Genomic DNA, 16,275 nt, shown 5'->3' on the forward strand with positions numbered 1-16,275 from the left:
TAGACATCCGGCAGTTTCCAGTTGGTTTTATTACAAATAGCATAGCACTGCTATAAATATTCTTGCACTTATCTTTCATTGATCATATTATGTAATTCACGTGGACAAAGAGCTCGGAGTGGAATTCTGGGGTTCCAGGACATGTGTACATTCAGCGTTAGCCAACGCCATTGATTTTCCAAAGTGGTTTCACCGTTTGACACTCCTCCAAAGAGGGTAAACATTCCAGTTGCTCCATATCTTCCCCAACACTTGCAATCCCGTCTTTTTCACTTAAGCCATTCTGAGGGATGGAAACTGGTATTGCATTGGGGTCTTGATTTGAATTTCCCCCAAACACATAGGAAGGTAAGCACCCTGACATCTGGTTCTTGGCCATTTATATATCCTATGGGTAAAGTGCCTGGCCTCATCTTTTGGGTATCATTTAACTAGAGCCACAAGAATGCTGCATAACAAAGCACTCCAAATAGTAAGCATTTATTCTCATGCGCTGAGGCTGCAGGTCCTGACAGGACGGGGTCCTCTGTGCAGGTTGGGCACAGGCTGCCCCCAGGGAGGTTCCCTTGGGGCCCAGCTAAGGGCACTGGCTCCAGGGGAAAGTCTTGGTGGCAGAAGAACAAAGCTCAGTGCAGAAGTGAAGCAGCTGCTTAACCATGTCCACCAACATTTATCGGCCAGAGCAAGTCAAGTGCACGGCTGAACCCAGTCTCAACAGGGAAGGGCGGGGGAATTCTCTGCCTCCAGGGAGGGGAGAACGTTTGCCGAGCAAACCAAATTATAATACTGGTATTTGGGGTATTTTTAAAAACACTTCACATGATCCTAATGCTCGGCCAGTGCTAAAATCCGCTGACCTGCAGTCACACTGCCTGTCAGCCAGTCAAAATGAAAATCAGGCTTAGCTGATTTTACTTCATAAAAGCAGTTGACTCAACTAATGCTAAGCTCTATACACAGAGGCATTTTCTCCTTAAGGCATTTTCTTTTCTTTCTTTTTTTTTTTTTTTTTTTTTTTTAGAGAAGAGTCCCTGGAATTAACATGGCAAATTAACGATCAATTTTAACTAGATCATGGGATCTTAAGTAACGGGCTTGTGTCTGATTCATCTCTAATATTCTCAGCCCGAGCCCAGTGCAGAGGAATGGAGAAATGCTGGGATAAGATGTTGGATAATTGGAAGGAAGGAATGTAAGTGGTGTTGGGAGAGCTCCATGGGGGCAGGAATTTTTGTCTGTTGAGAAAAGTGTATCATCAGTTCTTAGAAGAGTGCCTGACACAGTGGTGGTCAGTAGGTAGTCTCCCAGTTAATGATGCATGTGCACGTAGGCTGTCTGGACAGGAAAAAATGAATCGTGGGTGAGTGGGTGGTTGGTTGGATAGGTGGATGTATAGACAGATGGATGGGAGGATGGATGGATAAATGGATGGACGGATAAATGGATGGACAGGTGGACAGATGCGAGGGTGGATAAATGCATGAGTAGGCAGACAGATGGCTGCATGGGAGGAAGAGTAAATGGACAGATGGGTGGATGGTAAGATGGATGGTTGTATAGGTGAGTGGATGGATGGATGTGTAGGTGAATGAGTGGTTGAGTGGATCATATGACAAAATGAATGGATACAAAATGACTGTGATTGCCAGAAGAAGGCACAGCTTTCCATGTGGGTAAACATAGCTATTTTGCAAAACTGTTAGTGACCAGGATGGTTTTGGTCTTCTCCCTCACAGGGTTTTCTGATTTGATGCTTCTTCCTCTCCACTGAGTGTCTGTTCTGGAGGCGGAGGTGAGCGGGGGAAGACGATGGCCGCGGAGATCAGTGCGCGGGGCAGACAGCGTGCCATTGGGCATGAGGAGTACAGCCTGTACAGCAGCCTGAGTGAGGACGAGCTGGTCCAGATGGCCATTGAGCAGAGCCTGGCTGACAAGACGCGGGGCCCAACCACTGCTGAGGCCGTTACGTCCATACGTGCCAACCGCCAACCTGCCCATTTCTACCCATGGACCAGGTGAGCGAGGACAGGCCAACTGGGGCATCCATAAGGGGCAGATCCCAAACACTATTAATCCAAAACCAAATTATCCTGGTCTCTGGGATACACTTTACCATCGTAATGACTTATTTATTATCTAGACTTCTGGAGCTCTGACGGTGCCGAGTACCAAGTGAGGTGCTATAGCCGCTTTGCCTCATTGAACCCTCTTAGGACCTCCTAGGAGGCTCTATGCTGTATTTCCATTTTACAGATGAGGAAATGGAAGCGCAGAGCTGAGTAACTAGTCCAAGGTCACACAGAGAGTAGATGGTGGTGCAGAGCTTGGAACTCTCTCGTTTCAAAGTCCATGGCTTGGCCTTGTACCGCGAGCCTTAGGTTTGAATGCAGTGGAACTGACATTCTGGGCCCAGCCAGAGCTTCTAGCCCCATCTGTGCAGTCTCCCTGGGAAAACTTATCTGAGAAGCCAATGACATCTGCCCAGCAAGGCCATCCTGCCTCCTTGTTCTGGTTCCCCGTCCCAGCATAACCTTGTCCTCCCAGCAGCAGGACCATATCACACCAATTGAAACAGGACATGAGCCACAATTGCAACTCCACATACGCCATTTCGAATGTCCTAACAGCCACATTAGAAATAAGCAAAGAGAAACAGGTGAGATTAATTTATGTCTAGCATATTATTTCCACATGTCATCGATATAAAAATTATGAATGAGATTTTTACATCCTTTTTTTCATATCACGTCTTTGGAATCCAGTGTACGTTTTGCACTCACAGCACATCTCAATTCAGACTGGCCACATCTCAAGGGTTCACTAGCCATAGGTGGCCGCTGGCCACCATCCAGGACCGCACAGATCTACAGGACAACTTCTTTGTAGACGTGGGAGCCAGAAACATAATTAAGCACTGGATCTTAAAGTGATTTTAGAAAAGAAAGACATAAATTTTAAAAATGCTTTTGCTTACTACTGAGTCCAAGTCGAGTGTGTATTTGGGGTGGGTGGCAGGGGGATAGAGATTGCTGTAACAATGTGTTGGTGTTATCTTGGGGCATGGGCCTCAAATCTCATTGTCTCCAGCAGCCAGCTGACTCCCTGTGTGACCTTGGGCAAGTCACTTAACCTCTCTGAACGCAGTTTCCGTTTCTCATAATAATAGCAACCACGGCAGCAACAATAGGCAGCTTTTTCCAATGTCCAGTCCCAGTTGACAGGGATGAAAGAGGATGGTGGTGCGTCTCAGCCTGTCCCCTGATGGAACCTACCAAGGTGTTCCCCAAGGGACTTGGGCCTTGCTGAGGCCAGATCACCTCTGCCAGGTAGGCTGGGCAAAGGCCTGGGATGTCTAAAGGCAGGTAGCCTCCTTGGGCAGCTGGGAGGAGTACGAAGGTTCCAAGTTACTGAGCTGCCCGAGTAGGTTCTCTTCTGGGACCCAACCTGAAAAACAGAAGCCTAGAGCCAAGGACTCTCAGTGACCTATGCTTTAGGAGGCCCTGGTTCCTGTTCTGGCTGGTTCAGCCTATGTCAGACCACAGGTTCCTCTTTCTCAGGAGGGGATCAGAGAGAGGACCATCCTCCTTCCCACGGGGCCGTCAGCACAAGCCAGCACGTCCCCGGGGGTCTGCAGCCTTCTCCTCTCTGTGGGAGCCCCACACGGGGATCTTGGGGACATGTAAAAACATTAGAACTGAGCAGGCGTCCGAAATGCAGGCCCTGACCTCCGCCCTCCTCTTGAGAGTAAAGGAGTGGGACCCACGAGGGGCAGGTGTGAACATTTATCCAGCCTCCTGAGAACAAAGCTCTCACAGAGAAGCGAAATGACCTATCCAGGGTTGTGTTGCTCTCTCCTAAGATCCACGCACAAGTAAAGTAGGGCAGGAGGATTCAGCCTGCATCTTCTCACTCCTGACGCGACCTGAAACCTCCTAGGGTCAGTTCTGCGCTTTCGTTTCTGAGAGGAGGCCGGGCTTGGGCCCTACTGGGGAAGGCAATCCCACTAATATGATTTGGAATGTAATTCTCCTCCTTCTCATATGCTCCGAGTGCTTCCCATGTGCCCAGCCCACAGCCATCCACTGAAGCCTTACAAAGCCACACCAGCGGGGTATTTTTGTGCCCATTTTACATGTGGCAAAACATGGGCACAGCAGGGCCAGAAACTGAACCTAAGTCTGTCCCGCTCTGAAGTTCCCCCCACCCAACCAGCTCTGCTGATTCTGCAAAGACCTCTTTCTGTTTCCTCCCCCTCCTCCACCTTGGAGTAGGGTGTGGGTCTCATGACGTCTGCCTTCTACCCACAGAGATTCAGGGGCCCCAGAAACAAGACACGTGCAGGCTTGTGTGCAGACACCCAGACACGGCGTTAGAGGAAATCAGGACCCGATATGGTCCTTGTGCACTTTTGTACCTGAATATCATAGTTGCTACCCAAATAGACCCAGCGTAGGTTCAGGAACAGGACATCACACAGGTCCCCAGGGACTTCATACAGCTGGCTCTTTCTCTTCCTTCAGGTCTCAGGTTAAATGTCACCGCCTCAGCAAATCGTGCCTGACCCCCTTCCCAGATCACGTAGGTGGCCCCTACCTCAGTCTCTCGGCTGTTTCCTTCAAGACCCTGGCTTATAAGTTCTATGTTTCCCCCATTAACCTGTGAACTTGTAAGGGCGGGGCCTTCACCCATCTTCCTTCCTGTGAAGCCCCGTGCCTAGCACATAGTGCTTGGACCATGACAAGCACTGAATAAGCTGCGAGCGAATGAGGGTGTGAATAAAGAATGAATGAAGACACAGCAGAGTAGAGAGGGAAGAGAAGTGGAGGTTCGAATCTTTCCTCTGTCACTTACTGGCTGTGTGACCTCAGTCAAGTTATTTAACCTTTCTGAGCCCCAGCAGTCTTATCCCTAAAACGGCAATAACAAGAACTTTCTGAGCCCACCTCGCAGTGTTCTTATGAAAAGTCATAAAATGAGGTAGGCGTGGGAGCCTCCCCCACACCCAGCTGATGAATTGACCTCCCCCTACCACCTCCCTGAGTACCCGAGTACCCCCCCATGACTGCCTCTGTATCATGGACAAGCTGTGTGTCACCTAGGAAGGTATTATCTGGCCTCCTGAGACTGTCCCCAACTATACTGTGTGACCTCCTTGGGGACAGGGAGCAGATATTGCTTACTTTTGTATCCTCAGTGCCCGGCAAAGAGCCTGAAGCATCGTAGGTGCCCATTGAATGTTTTTAGGCAAATAAATACACTTTGAAACCAATACAATTCTCGAAGAATGGAAGTTATTGTTATCACCTTGTAACCAAAATGATAACTGTGGACATAAAGGTCCACTGAGTCTTTGGGGTTCTAGAAATGAAAGCCAGATCAGCAGCCCAGAGAAATTATAATGTTCCCTTTTAGAGCCATTTTCCAGTTGGCTTCTCTCCCACCACAATGGAAGGAATGGAGTTTGAAACAGTCGTGAGGGTTACCTGCCAAGCCTTGGCCCACGGAGGGCTCTCCGAAAGGCAGACCCAACTTTCTGTTTCATGGAGAAGTAAGGTTCATGTACTCATGAAACTGGGACTCCAAAGTTACTGTGATGGACCAGCCAGAGTGAGTACAGGAAGCTGGGTCTTCACAGTCTTTGAACTTCTGCATTTTAGTTAAGGTTCCATTTCTAAGAAGACAAAGGCGGAAAGCATGAAGCAGGAACTTGCGTGGGTTGATCTGTAAACAGCTATAAACAATTCAAATCGGGCTACCCTCACTTACTGTGGGCACCTGGATATGATCAGGCGTGGTCTTGCCCTCCCCAAGCTTACAGTCTAATGAGGGTAAAGGCACAGAGGTACTTGATGCCCCAACAGGAAGGATGCAGCAATGAGATTTGCCTCAGTTTCAGAAGGACACAGAAAGGGTCCATTCACTTACTCAAGGAGATGGGCTTTGCAGGATGAATAGGAGTTCGCCAAGCAGGCTAGAGGAAGCAAATCTGTTTGAGCCTCAGTTTCCTTATCTGCAAAAAGGATCCAATTACGTCCCCTTCACAAAGTAGACTAGAGGATGAAATGAGATGCCTTGTGCCATGTGCCTTTCACAAGGCTTGGGAGCTAGCTGAAGGTGCTGCTCTCCTGACCCCTGGCCTTCCTGCCCACAGAAAGGATGGGGCCCTACCTGGGCCTCCTTCAGGGCATGACCTGTGCCCACATCCCGCCAGGTTCCTCTCACTTTTGATGACTCAGCCCAGGTGGTTTTCTTGGTGGGAATCCCCCTGCTGGGCCTGAAGGGAAGTGGGGCCTGCAGCCTTGATCAGAAAGAGCACAGAACCCAGTCAGGGGCCTGGCTCCTCCTCCAGCTTGAGACGCACGGCTCAGTGGCTCTGAGCATGTACCCTCCCCCTGTAGTACCAAGTCAAGCACCAACTTTAGGGCTTCCAGACGACTTCTCCTGCCCCTCTTTCAGCCCCCCCGCCCCCCTGCAGCTCTGACATTGTGCATGTGTCCTTGTCTCCCACCCTGCTGGTCCCCAAACAGCTTGAGGATCAACAAAAAGAAGTGTCCTATCGGTCTGCATCCCCAGGTCCTAGCAAGGGGCACGTGCCCGAGCAGGAGTTGTTGACTAGAATTCAGTTTGTCTGTTTTCTCCACTGCAAAGTGGGAACCACACACCCGCTGCGTCCATCCTGGGGAGGGGGGACGGGGAGGATGGACGTGAGGCACCATCACGGGGGATGCCATCATCGCCATCTCACTGCTGCCCCCACCACCGTCACTGTCCCGTTGTTGCTGTTACTATTATTATGCCATTAGAGAGAGGGACTAGCTGTAGGGTGGTGTGTGGGTTTTTACCAGTGTTTACTATCTCACTAAAAACACTTGACCCTGTGAAGGAAAAAGTTTGGGTTTCTACTGACCTGAATGTGTTGGATCGTCACGTGTTGTTTGTTCTTGCTTTATTGAAGCACAGATGCTTTTGGACAGGAGAGCGAAACTCTAGACATATAGAATCTGCTCTTTGTCTTTTATACGGTTAACAGAACATGAACATGGTAATGTGCCTTGGAGCTTAGCAACCTGTAATAAAATTCAATTGATATTTTTCAAAAAAGGGAGGCCACACATGGACCAATGAGGAGGGTGGCTGGGACCCCAGTGTCACGTGGAGAAAGAAGCCTGCCCAACATTCTCCCCTTTCTAGGGCCAGGAGCAAGCCCAGATAGTAATACCAAGGGCCAGTGGAGAGGGCGCCTGGTGGGGCCAAGCTTTGCACCCCCTTCCCAGGATGGTCTCTTCGATCTGTTTGACACACTCAGTTTCCACATAAATTCATTTCAGCAAAGGATCTAAGGCTACAACAGTGTGGAGTGACTGCCACACCTCCTTTTACCCCTTCCATCTTCAATAAAGCCCAATGGGGTGGGGAAACTGAGGCTCAGACAGGCAAAATAATGATAAAATTTACTGTGGACATGTGTCCAGCACCCCTACGCTGGGCCCCCTGCAAAGCGCTTTATACCATTCACTCACTCAGGTCTCTGAGACTGGGCTGTTCTGGAAGTGAAAGCCCACAGAAGTTCAACCTGTCCATGGTCACGTGGCCAGGAACTGACAGAGCCTGGATTCGAACCTGTATCCATCTGAATCCCAGCCCTGACTCTGATGACCTTCCTTGGGCATCCTGTTCCTGTAAACTTTATACTGTTTGTTCCTGACTGTGGGACACATGCCCATCTAATGAGGAGCCGGCCAGGTGGGATTGGGGGCACAGACCCTGCTTGGCTTTCCAGCTTTGCTCCCCTGTCCTCCATCCCCAGGAAGCTCTTCTCCAACCGTTCGTCCCGGGACCTGCCGCTGACACTGCTCACATCCTCAAGGGTGAAGAATGTCACCTTGCTTCATATCTGCCTCCTGCGTGGTTGGCTGGGGAAGGGGACCGCAGGAGTGGGGGTGAGGTTAACCTCATTGTTGTCTTATATGGTCATTTAAATCTCCCAGGGCTTCCTCCAAGGGCCAAAAATAATCCGAGACACAGCAGCTGTGTCCAGCACACAGAGAGGACCCGGCCATCTGCTTTGGTTCAGAGCCCTGCGTCTGTCTGTCAGTCTCTCCCCCTGCTCTCCCTCCATCCTCGTTCCTGCCTCTGGCCATGACCCGCTTCTCATATGCAGAGTATTTTTCCCTCTTTCACTCCTGCCCTGCGCCCTCCAGGTCGACAGCGCCTCCTGAGAGCCCAGCCTCATCCCCCATGGGTCTGTTCCAAGGTGTCATGCAGAAATACAACCAACGGAAGACCTCCCAGCTGGCGTAAGTGACCCCTGGCCCGCCCCCAAGACCATCCAAGTTCACTCTCCCAACTGGGGTTGGTGGGGGTAGGAGGTAGAAAGTAGGCCCCCAACCCCCAGGAAGGGGAGCACTTTGGAGGGAACTCCCAGGCACACCCTTCCCAGGTGTGTCCCCCTGAGACCCTGCTGCTCCTGCTGAGCTGGCCTTGGGGTCTTCAAGCAACTGCCAGCTAGGCTGTGATTGCAATGAACCCCTCAATGCCCCGAATGAGCCTTGTGTGCTAGAATGGTCCCGTGGGGCTTGGAATCTGAGGACCCAGCAAAAGGGAGACTGGGGAGCCAGCCCTAGGACCAGAGGTCCAGAGGAGCTCAAAGCTGAAGGTGATGAGTCAGCCACACAGCCATACCCTTTGTTTGTTTCTCCCACCATCACTGCAGGGTGGGAGGTGGTTGTTTTGCTTTGTTGCCTTTAGTTGTTAAGTGCCAGGTGCTAAAATCCAGAAACAACCCCAGCTACAGGAGGGATTCTGTTTGCCTGGTACCCGGGTGCTGGGCTAGGTGTGCCCTGGGAAATAGTGCTGTGTGGTTAGCTTCTCTGCTCCCCATATTGACCCCAGAAGCAGCTAAAAGCAAAAGAGGGGCACCATAGCTGGAACCCCTATTACCTTGCTCAGATACATTGCAGAGAGGGGAGGAGGCAATTGGCCACTGTTTTACTTCTCCTTCCCAGCGCTTTTCAAACTCTGCCGCCCCCACTTCCTTCGAGCTGCCAGTGGGATTTGCATGTGTGGAGAAGGGAGACCCAGATGCTGATCTCAGCGCTGCTGCCACTTGCAGTGTGACTGCCCGTGAGTCGCTGAGCCTCTCTGAGTCTCCCTTCTCTGAGACAGAGGCTGGAGAGGACAGAGTGGTCTCCGGGATTCCATCCAGCTACTTAGTCTCTAATGGTTTGACACCGCAGCAGCCACCCCTGGGGCGGGGACTTTGGCTGAGCTCATAGAGAAGCCGTCAGCCCGGGCTCCTGAGAGCTCCAGGGGCCTTGCACCACAGCTTCCACGAGACCCCAGCAGGGCAGCGGGTCCTGAGAGTGTTCTCGTGACACTGCACACTCCCAAGGCCACAGGAACAGCCAGCCCGCCTCCCTTTCACTTCGGCTGGGGTCCCACAGCAGACCTTCCAGGGAGACGGGACACATACCCCACTGGGACTTTTCCTGATGCCAACACCGGCTGCTCTGGCCGCTCATAAGAGGAACTCGTCAAGGTGACAGTGATGGCGTTGAGGGGGACTTCAGGGCTTATCTGGTCAGTGACCTACCGATCGTTCTTGCTGGGTCTGTAATTAGCCGCCATCTATGCTCTGATGCTATTAAAAGCCAGAGAGGCTGAGTCAGGAGGAAATGCTGCTCGCTCTGGAGGAAGCAGTGGGAGGGTAGAGGGCTGGTCCTGTGGACCCTCGGGGCCTATCTTGGCCCCTGCCGGCGTGAGGGCCCTGTCTCCCTTCTCCATCTGGGACACGGGACCATTTATGCAGAATGTTCACCAGGAGTGGATGTGGGAGTCACAGCTGTTGTGGTCGTCACTGACTCTCCAAGAATGGGAGGAAGGGGGCACAGCGAACGCATGAGTGAATGAATCAGTGGACAAACGGTGTGGCTGGAAAGAGTCAAGCAAAGAAGTTATCGTTTGTGTTAGGCTGAAATTCTTTTTGACATTCAGAAGTTTTACATTGTGAAGGCTTCAAATTTATTAATCCTTCAAGTATTTTAAGTCTTTCAGGAGCTAAAAGTTGGTGTAACATTAAATGCATCCACTGAACACGTCAGGACAGAAGGGTCCCCTGATTCTCTTTCAGCCACCAAGGACCTCTATCTGAAAGGGACCCTTGGTTTCCATCTGCGGAAGGAAAGGAGCTTGCCATGTTTCAACTCACTTCTAGCAGATTTTCCCTACATGGTGCCTGACTGGCAGACGAAAGGTGTAGAAATGCCCCACGATGCTGACAAGGGAAATTAAACACTGGCAAGGCTTGATCCAGACCCCCAACACGTGCCTAGAGGCCAGGATGACCTCCAAATGCTCAAGGGAGGCCATTGCAAAGAACGTTTTGAACAAGATATAAATAGAATTCCTAAAGAAGCAAGCAGAACTCTGATAGGGAAGAGGCTGTCTTTTTTGGAAACAAGGGATGAAGGGATGAAATAATCTTTCCTAGGTTCTGAATTCCTTTTTCCCTCCCTCCCTCCCTCCTTCTCTTTCTCTCTCTCTCTTCCGTGCACCAAATGTTTAATGAGCACCTGTTATGGACCAGCCACTGAGCTGGGACCTGGGAATTAAACCATGAGGGACGAAAGAAAGCAAGACACTGTCCCTGGCTTCTCGGAGCTCATAGTCCAGTGAGGGAGACAGACAGTGATCAAATAGTTATTCAAAGACATATGAAGTCCGTATGACGGCTTCTAACTGGAGGCAGGGAGAGTCTGACCTGGGCAGGCAGGCTGGTGAAGCCGTGATGGAGCTGAGAGCTGGGGAGGCCAAGGTCAGGGCTGAGGTCAGGGCTGAGGTCAGGGCCAAGTTCCCAGGGCATACCCATGTGGGTTAGGAAAGATTATTCTCATTGTGGAGGACATTGGCTGCAAGGAGGTTGAGCACCTGTCCAGACCAGCAGGGACAAGCAGGGCGGAGTGATCCCACAGCTGGCACTGCTCCTGGCCACCTGCTTTCCCGATGGGAGAGAGGCTGCCTGGCCCTGCCTCTGTCCTGAGGAGTGGCCCACTCCTTGCTTTCACAGGCCCATGGACCCTGTGCTAAAGGCCATCAAGGAAGACGATGAAGCGGCCTTGAAGGCAATGATCAAGGACGGGAAGAATCTCACAGAGCCCAACAAGGACGGCTGGCTGCCGCTGCACGAGGCGGCCTACTACGGCCAGCTGAGCTGCCTGAAGGCCCTGCAGCGAGGTGAGGCAGCCGATATGGGTGCAGCCAGAGGTGGCAGCGGGGCTCCTTCCTTCTGGAGCTGCATGTTCTTTGCCCCACAACCCGGGGGAGGGGAAATGACTTGTTTCCCCCACTCCCAACAACCTCCCTCACCTCCAACCTCCCCAGGCTTCTCGGGACAAGAGAGACTAATGCCTAGAAAAGGAGGGAGAGAAGGCTGACTTTTGGCAGAGTCACTGCCAGCTTATTCTAGAATGTTCCAGGGGCTGATTTGGTGTGGAAAATACTGCAGCTGTGCCTGTGCCCGCCAAGGCCGTCCCCCACAGCTGTAGGAGCCTCGGCAAATCATACCTGCTCTCTGAGCCTTGGCTTCCCCACCAGCCAGATGTGGGTAGGTAACAGCTGCAGGCAGCATGAACCCCAGACAGCCCACCACACTCAACGGCAAAAACAGCTATAAGAGATTGAGCTTCTGGCAGTGGCTGGAGGGAGTGTAAGGAAAGGACAGGGTCATTCAGAGAAGGAGGGACTCAACCAGAGAAGGCTTCTCAGAGGAAGTGGCATCTGAGGTGGATTCATATGACCAGGAAGCCGAAACAGCATCGTAAAAGGCACTGAGTCCAGGACCAAGATGATGAAGGCAGTCTTCATAAATTTAGGCAGATGCCATTCAAGCCTGTCCTTGAAACTGGGAGGAAATCAGGACCACTTGTGTGCTGGGAAGGAGGCATATATCTTCCTCCTTCGTGAATGTCCCATCTGTCCTCCCCAGCATACCCAGCAACAATCGACCAGCGCACCCTGCAGGAGGAAACGGCCCTTTACCTGGCGACGTGCAGGGGACACCTGGACTGCCTCCAATCCCTGCTCCAGGCTGGGGCCGAGCCCGACATCTCCAACAAGTCCCGAGAGACACCACTCTACAAAGGTGAGCCCCCTGGTGGAAGGGTTCCAGAAACTAGGTGGGCAATTGGGAGCTTGCTCCTGAGAGGCATAACACCCCACCCCCACCTCCACCCACCCAGGAGTCTACTTTGAAGGGGCGCCCTGGCTCGGACGTATCACTTAGGTAATTGAATCATTCATTTGTGCACCTATTCAGCCAACATTTCCCAAGTCATCCCATGGGCCAAGGACGTTGCAGAGCACTGAGGGCTCAGAGATGAAAAGATACGTCCCATGCCCAAGTGCTCTCCCAGTCTAGTGGGCATCGACTCACAGAGAAAACAGCCAGCTCAGGGTGATGGAGAGCTTGACTCAAGGCACCGGGGAGCACAGGGAAGGGGCCCTGATACGGGAGGAGGGCACCCCCAAGAGGGGTTGCCTGAGCTGAGCCTGAACAGGAACGATTGCCCAGCTGGACAAGCAAGGGCACAGCATAAGCAAATGCGAAATGGCATGAAAGAACTTAGACCTCTGGGATATTTAATAAAACTGAAAAGTCCTGGCTGACTCAGCACAACCTCCAAGCACACTGGCTACCCTAGTAAGTGCCGAGAGTCAGAAATCGGAATAAACATAGCAGCTGGCATTTATTGAGTGCGTATGCCAGTCACTGTCCTTTCATTTACCTTCATACCCAGCTACATCTGAGATAGGCACTGCTAGTGTCCCCATTTTACAGATGTGGGCCTAAGGCATAGAGACCTGAAATGAGGTACCCAAGGTCACACAGCCAGGGGCAGGCAGACCTGGGGCAAACTCAGGGAGCAGGACGCCAGCACCACACTCTGAACTACAGCATTATAAAGTGTCTAGTTCATGCCTACACGCTTAAGCAATCAGCCTTGGCTCTTGCAAAAATAAGAGGGCCTTTCCACTTTGCAGAACTACAGAAATCCCCGATTTGCCATGTGTCTGGTACCCAGCACCTGGAACATTCCATAAGCAGCAGAACTGGGGAGCCGTTAACCGGATCTACTGCAGACCTGCAGTGGGAGTGTCTCCCAGAACTGATGTCCACCTGGCCACTGCAGCCATCACCTGGAGCCCCAGCTGTCCCAGAGAGAGCTCCCCAGATGCTGGGCTATTCAAACCCGAACCTTGGGCCCTGGTCCTGCATGAGCTCCAGCTGTGTGCCAAGCACCATGCTCGAACCTTCAATACACTACCTCACCCAGTATTCCCTCAGTGTCCTCTCAGGAGGGTTTTGTTATCTCTGCTTACAGATGAGGGAACCAAGCCTTTGAGAGGAGGGAAGATTCACCTGGGGTCCTGTTTGAAACACAGGCATCACCCCCTTCCTTCTCACCACCCCCTTGACTGACTCAGAGAAGCTTCCAGGGGTGGTTAATTTGGACAAGTGCCCAGCCTGCCTGGTGATAACTCTGTCCAGAGCCAAGAGTGCATTTAGAGTCTAGAGAGAGAAGAGGCTTAAAAGGCGGGTTTGGATAGGTTGAGAAAGACTTGACAAGCTGTACCCAGAAGATGAATTTTATCCCAAATTAAGTGAGAAGCCTTTGAGGAGGGAATTTGAGCAGGAGTATGACTCTGCCCTCCTCCTCCACCCCTTCTGGCCTTGGCAATGTGGAAGACTGAAGCCAACAACGTTGTAAAGGGAGACAAGTTCGGGGCATCCTGGAATATTCTAGAGGACAGAGACTCTGGACCCAATGACCTGGGTTTGAATCCCAGTTCTGCCATTTACTATCTGTGTGACCTTGGGCAAGTCACTTTACCTCTCTGTGCCTCATTTTTCATCATCTGTGAAAGGGGATAATAACACTACATCCTTTAAGGGTGGTTGGGAGAACTAAACTAGTTAATCATGTAAAGTGCTTAGAACAGAGTGCCTGGCACATAACCAGTGCCATACACACGTCATCAAATATTATTGCTAATATTAGTATGACTATTACTGTTAGTTGTATATTCTAGGTTTAATGCAGAGACTGAAATTTAATCTAGACCCAGTGGATACGTGTTGAATGAACGCCTGATGAGTGAATGAGTGAATGCACAAGTGAACGAATGAAGTCTCGGCTAACAGTCTTGCTTCTGCCTGGGCACAGCTTGCGAGCGCAAGAATGTGGAGGCAGTGAGGATTCTGGTGCAGTACCACGCAGACACCAACCATCGCTGCAACCGAGGCTGGACAGCTCTGCACGAGTCTGTTTCTCGCAATGACCTGGAGGTCATGGAGATCCTGGTGAGCGGAGGTGCCAAGGTGGAATCCAAGAATGCCTATGGCATCACCCCATTATTTGTGGCCGCCCAGAGTGGGCAACTGGAGGCGCTGAGATTCCTGGCCAAGTACGGTGAGTGCTAAGGGTCCCTGGGTCATGGTGTCCCCAAAGACCACAGCTGGGAAAGATCGCAGAGATCAGCTCGAAAGGAAGGCGAGTTGAGGTGTCATCTTGTGGGCATACTCTGATAGCATGGTAGGATCTTCTTGGAGCGCTGTGTTAAGAAGGATTCTGAAGCTGTGTCTGGGCTCAGCAAAAAATGTGTTGCGATCCACTAGTGATGCCTGCGATTAGCGACAAACTTGGGGGAGAGTGGAACACATGCCACATATTTGTCATCTCTAATCTAGCCCAACATCCTGGTTTTACAAATGAGGAATCTGAGGCCCAGAAAGGGGAAGTGAGTTCTCTATAGTTACATAGCAAATTAGTGCTAGAATTAGCCAGACTCTTAGTTTCCTGACACCCAACCACTTCTCTTTCCATAGTGTCACACTTCAGGGCCAGAAGGAACCTCAGACAACTCTAGAGCATTTTCTCATTTTATAGCGGATGAAACCAAGGACCAGGATGGGAAAGTTATTTGTCCAGGATCACACAGCCAATTAGTGACAGAGCTAAAATTTGAACCCAGGTCATTGCACTCTTTGCCTGTGAAAAATCTTTGTTCACTGAAAGGAACAAAATAAAATAATATTGTCTGCATTATGATGTTCCAGTAGCAAAAGACCCCAAGACAATGGCAGACATTCTTTTGGTTAAAGGACATTATTTAAAGGACATTATATTGACATTATATTCTGATCGCCCCCAAGAACACCTTCGATGTTTGTTTTCTGTCTCCTTGGGAAGTTTCCTTTTATTCTTTTCTTTTTTTCCCCCTTCTTCCTCCTCCCCCCACCCCCACTCCCGTTCAAGCCGCTGTTTCTCAGTCTGGTTGTGTAGGACACCGCTCCCTGGCCCACGCTGGTGTTACGCGCCTTGTGCTCCCACCCCTCCCCCACCCCCACGTCTGTCGCCAGTCATTGGTTGGCCGCTCATGGCAGCTCTTGACAGCTGCCAGCCGCTCACGATGGCTGCCAGGGCCACTCACGCTGACCACCAGCCACTCCTGGCAGCACAGCACACAGCAGCCCACCGCTGCTCATGTCAATCTCTGGCTGCTCACGGCAGCCCAGCTCCAGGGAAAGTCGTTGTTCACAATCTTAGCTGTAGAGGGCGCAGCTCCCTGGCCCATGTGGGAATCGAACTGGCGACCTCAGTATTAAGAGCAAGGTGCTCCAACCACCTGAGCCACCGAGTCTGCCCGGTGACCCTCTTTCTTTAGCCAGAGGTAAGCCAGACCCTGGGGCAGAGCTGGAATAATTTGTTGAGGACCTGCTGTGTGCCATACTGTGCTATGCATGAACACAGATTAGGCCAGTGGGGTTTGCTCCACAGCCATATGAGGTAGGTAGTGTCCTCACCACATTGTGGAGATGAGGAGACTGCGGCTCAGACGTTAAATGATTGGTCACAGCCAGAACCTGGATCCTGACCGCGTCCATCTGACCCCAAGCTGCATGTTCTTTGCACTCCGCCACACCACCCAGGCCTCCAGAACGGCCATTGTGGGTTTGCTCAGTAAGTGTCCACTTACTCAGCGTGCGCCTAGCAATGAGGGAAACAGGCCCAAGTCGCTTCCTTGCAGGTGAGGACGAATGTGGACTGGCCATCTTGAGAACAAAGGGGCACAGGCAGGGTCCTGGGAGCCCAGGAGAGGAGGCTGGGCGAAGGGCAGGGTGCGCAGCGGGTGGGGAACCAGCTAACTCTGAACATCTGCCGAGCTCTCCTGCTGACACTCTGAATAAGGTCTGTTCCCTTTGTGGGCTGAGTCCAT

The 16,275-nt window shown here is 51.5% G+C and overlaps 1 protein-coding gene across 1 annotated transcript in view; it reads left to right on the plus strand.

Annotated features, from left to right (window-relative positions):
• Nucleotides 1–16,275, plus strand: part of ASB2 (ankyrin repeat and SOCS box containing 2) — a 40,631-nt gene that overhangs the window by 9,146 nt on the left and 15,210 nt on the right. Inside the window, exons 2-6 of the mRNA XM_033109136.1 lie at nt 1,737–2,015; nt 8,202–8,297; nt 11,066–11,232; nt 11,984–12,139; nt 14,223–14,468. Of these exons, the coding sequence (XP_032965027.1) occupies nt 1,810–2,015; nt 8,202–8,297; nt 11,066–11,232; nt 11,984–12,139; nt 14,223–14,468 (871 nt within the window). The 5' untranslated portion in view covers nt 1,737–1,809. The remainder of the gene's footprint in view (nt 1–1,736; nt 2,016–8,201; nt 8,298–11,065; nt 11,233–11,983; nt 12,140–14,222; nt 14,469–16,275) is intronic.

The sequence above is a fragment of the Rhinolophus ferrumequinum genome, chromosome 6 (assembly GCF_004115265.2).
Source record: "Rhinolophus ferrumequinum isolate MPI-CBG mRhiFer1 chromosome 6, mRhiFer1_v1.p, whole genome shotgun sequence".
NCBI classification, from domain to species: domain Eukaryota; kingdom Metazoa; phylum Chordata; class Mammalia; order Chiroptera; family Rhinolophidae; genus Rhinolophus; species Rhinolophus ferrumequinum.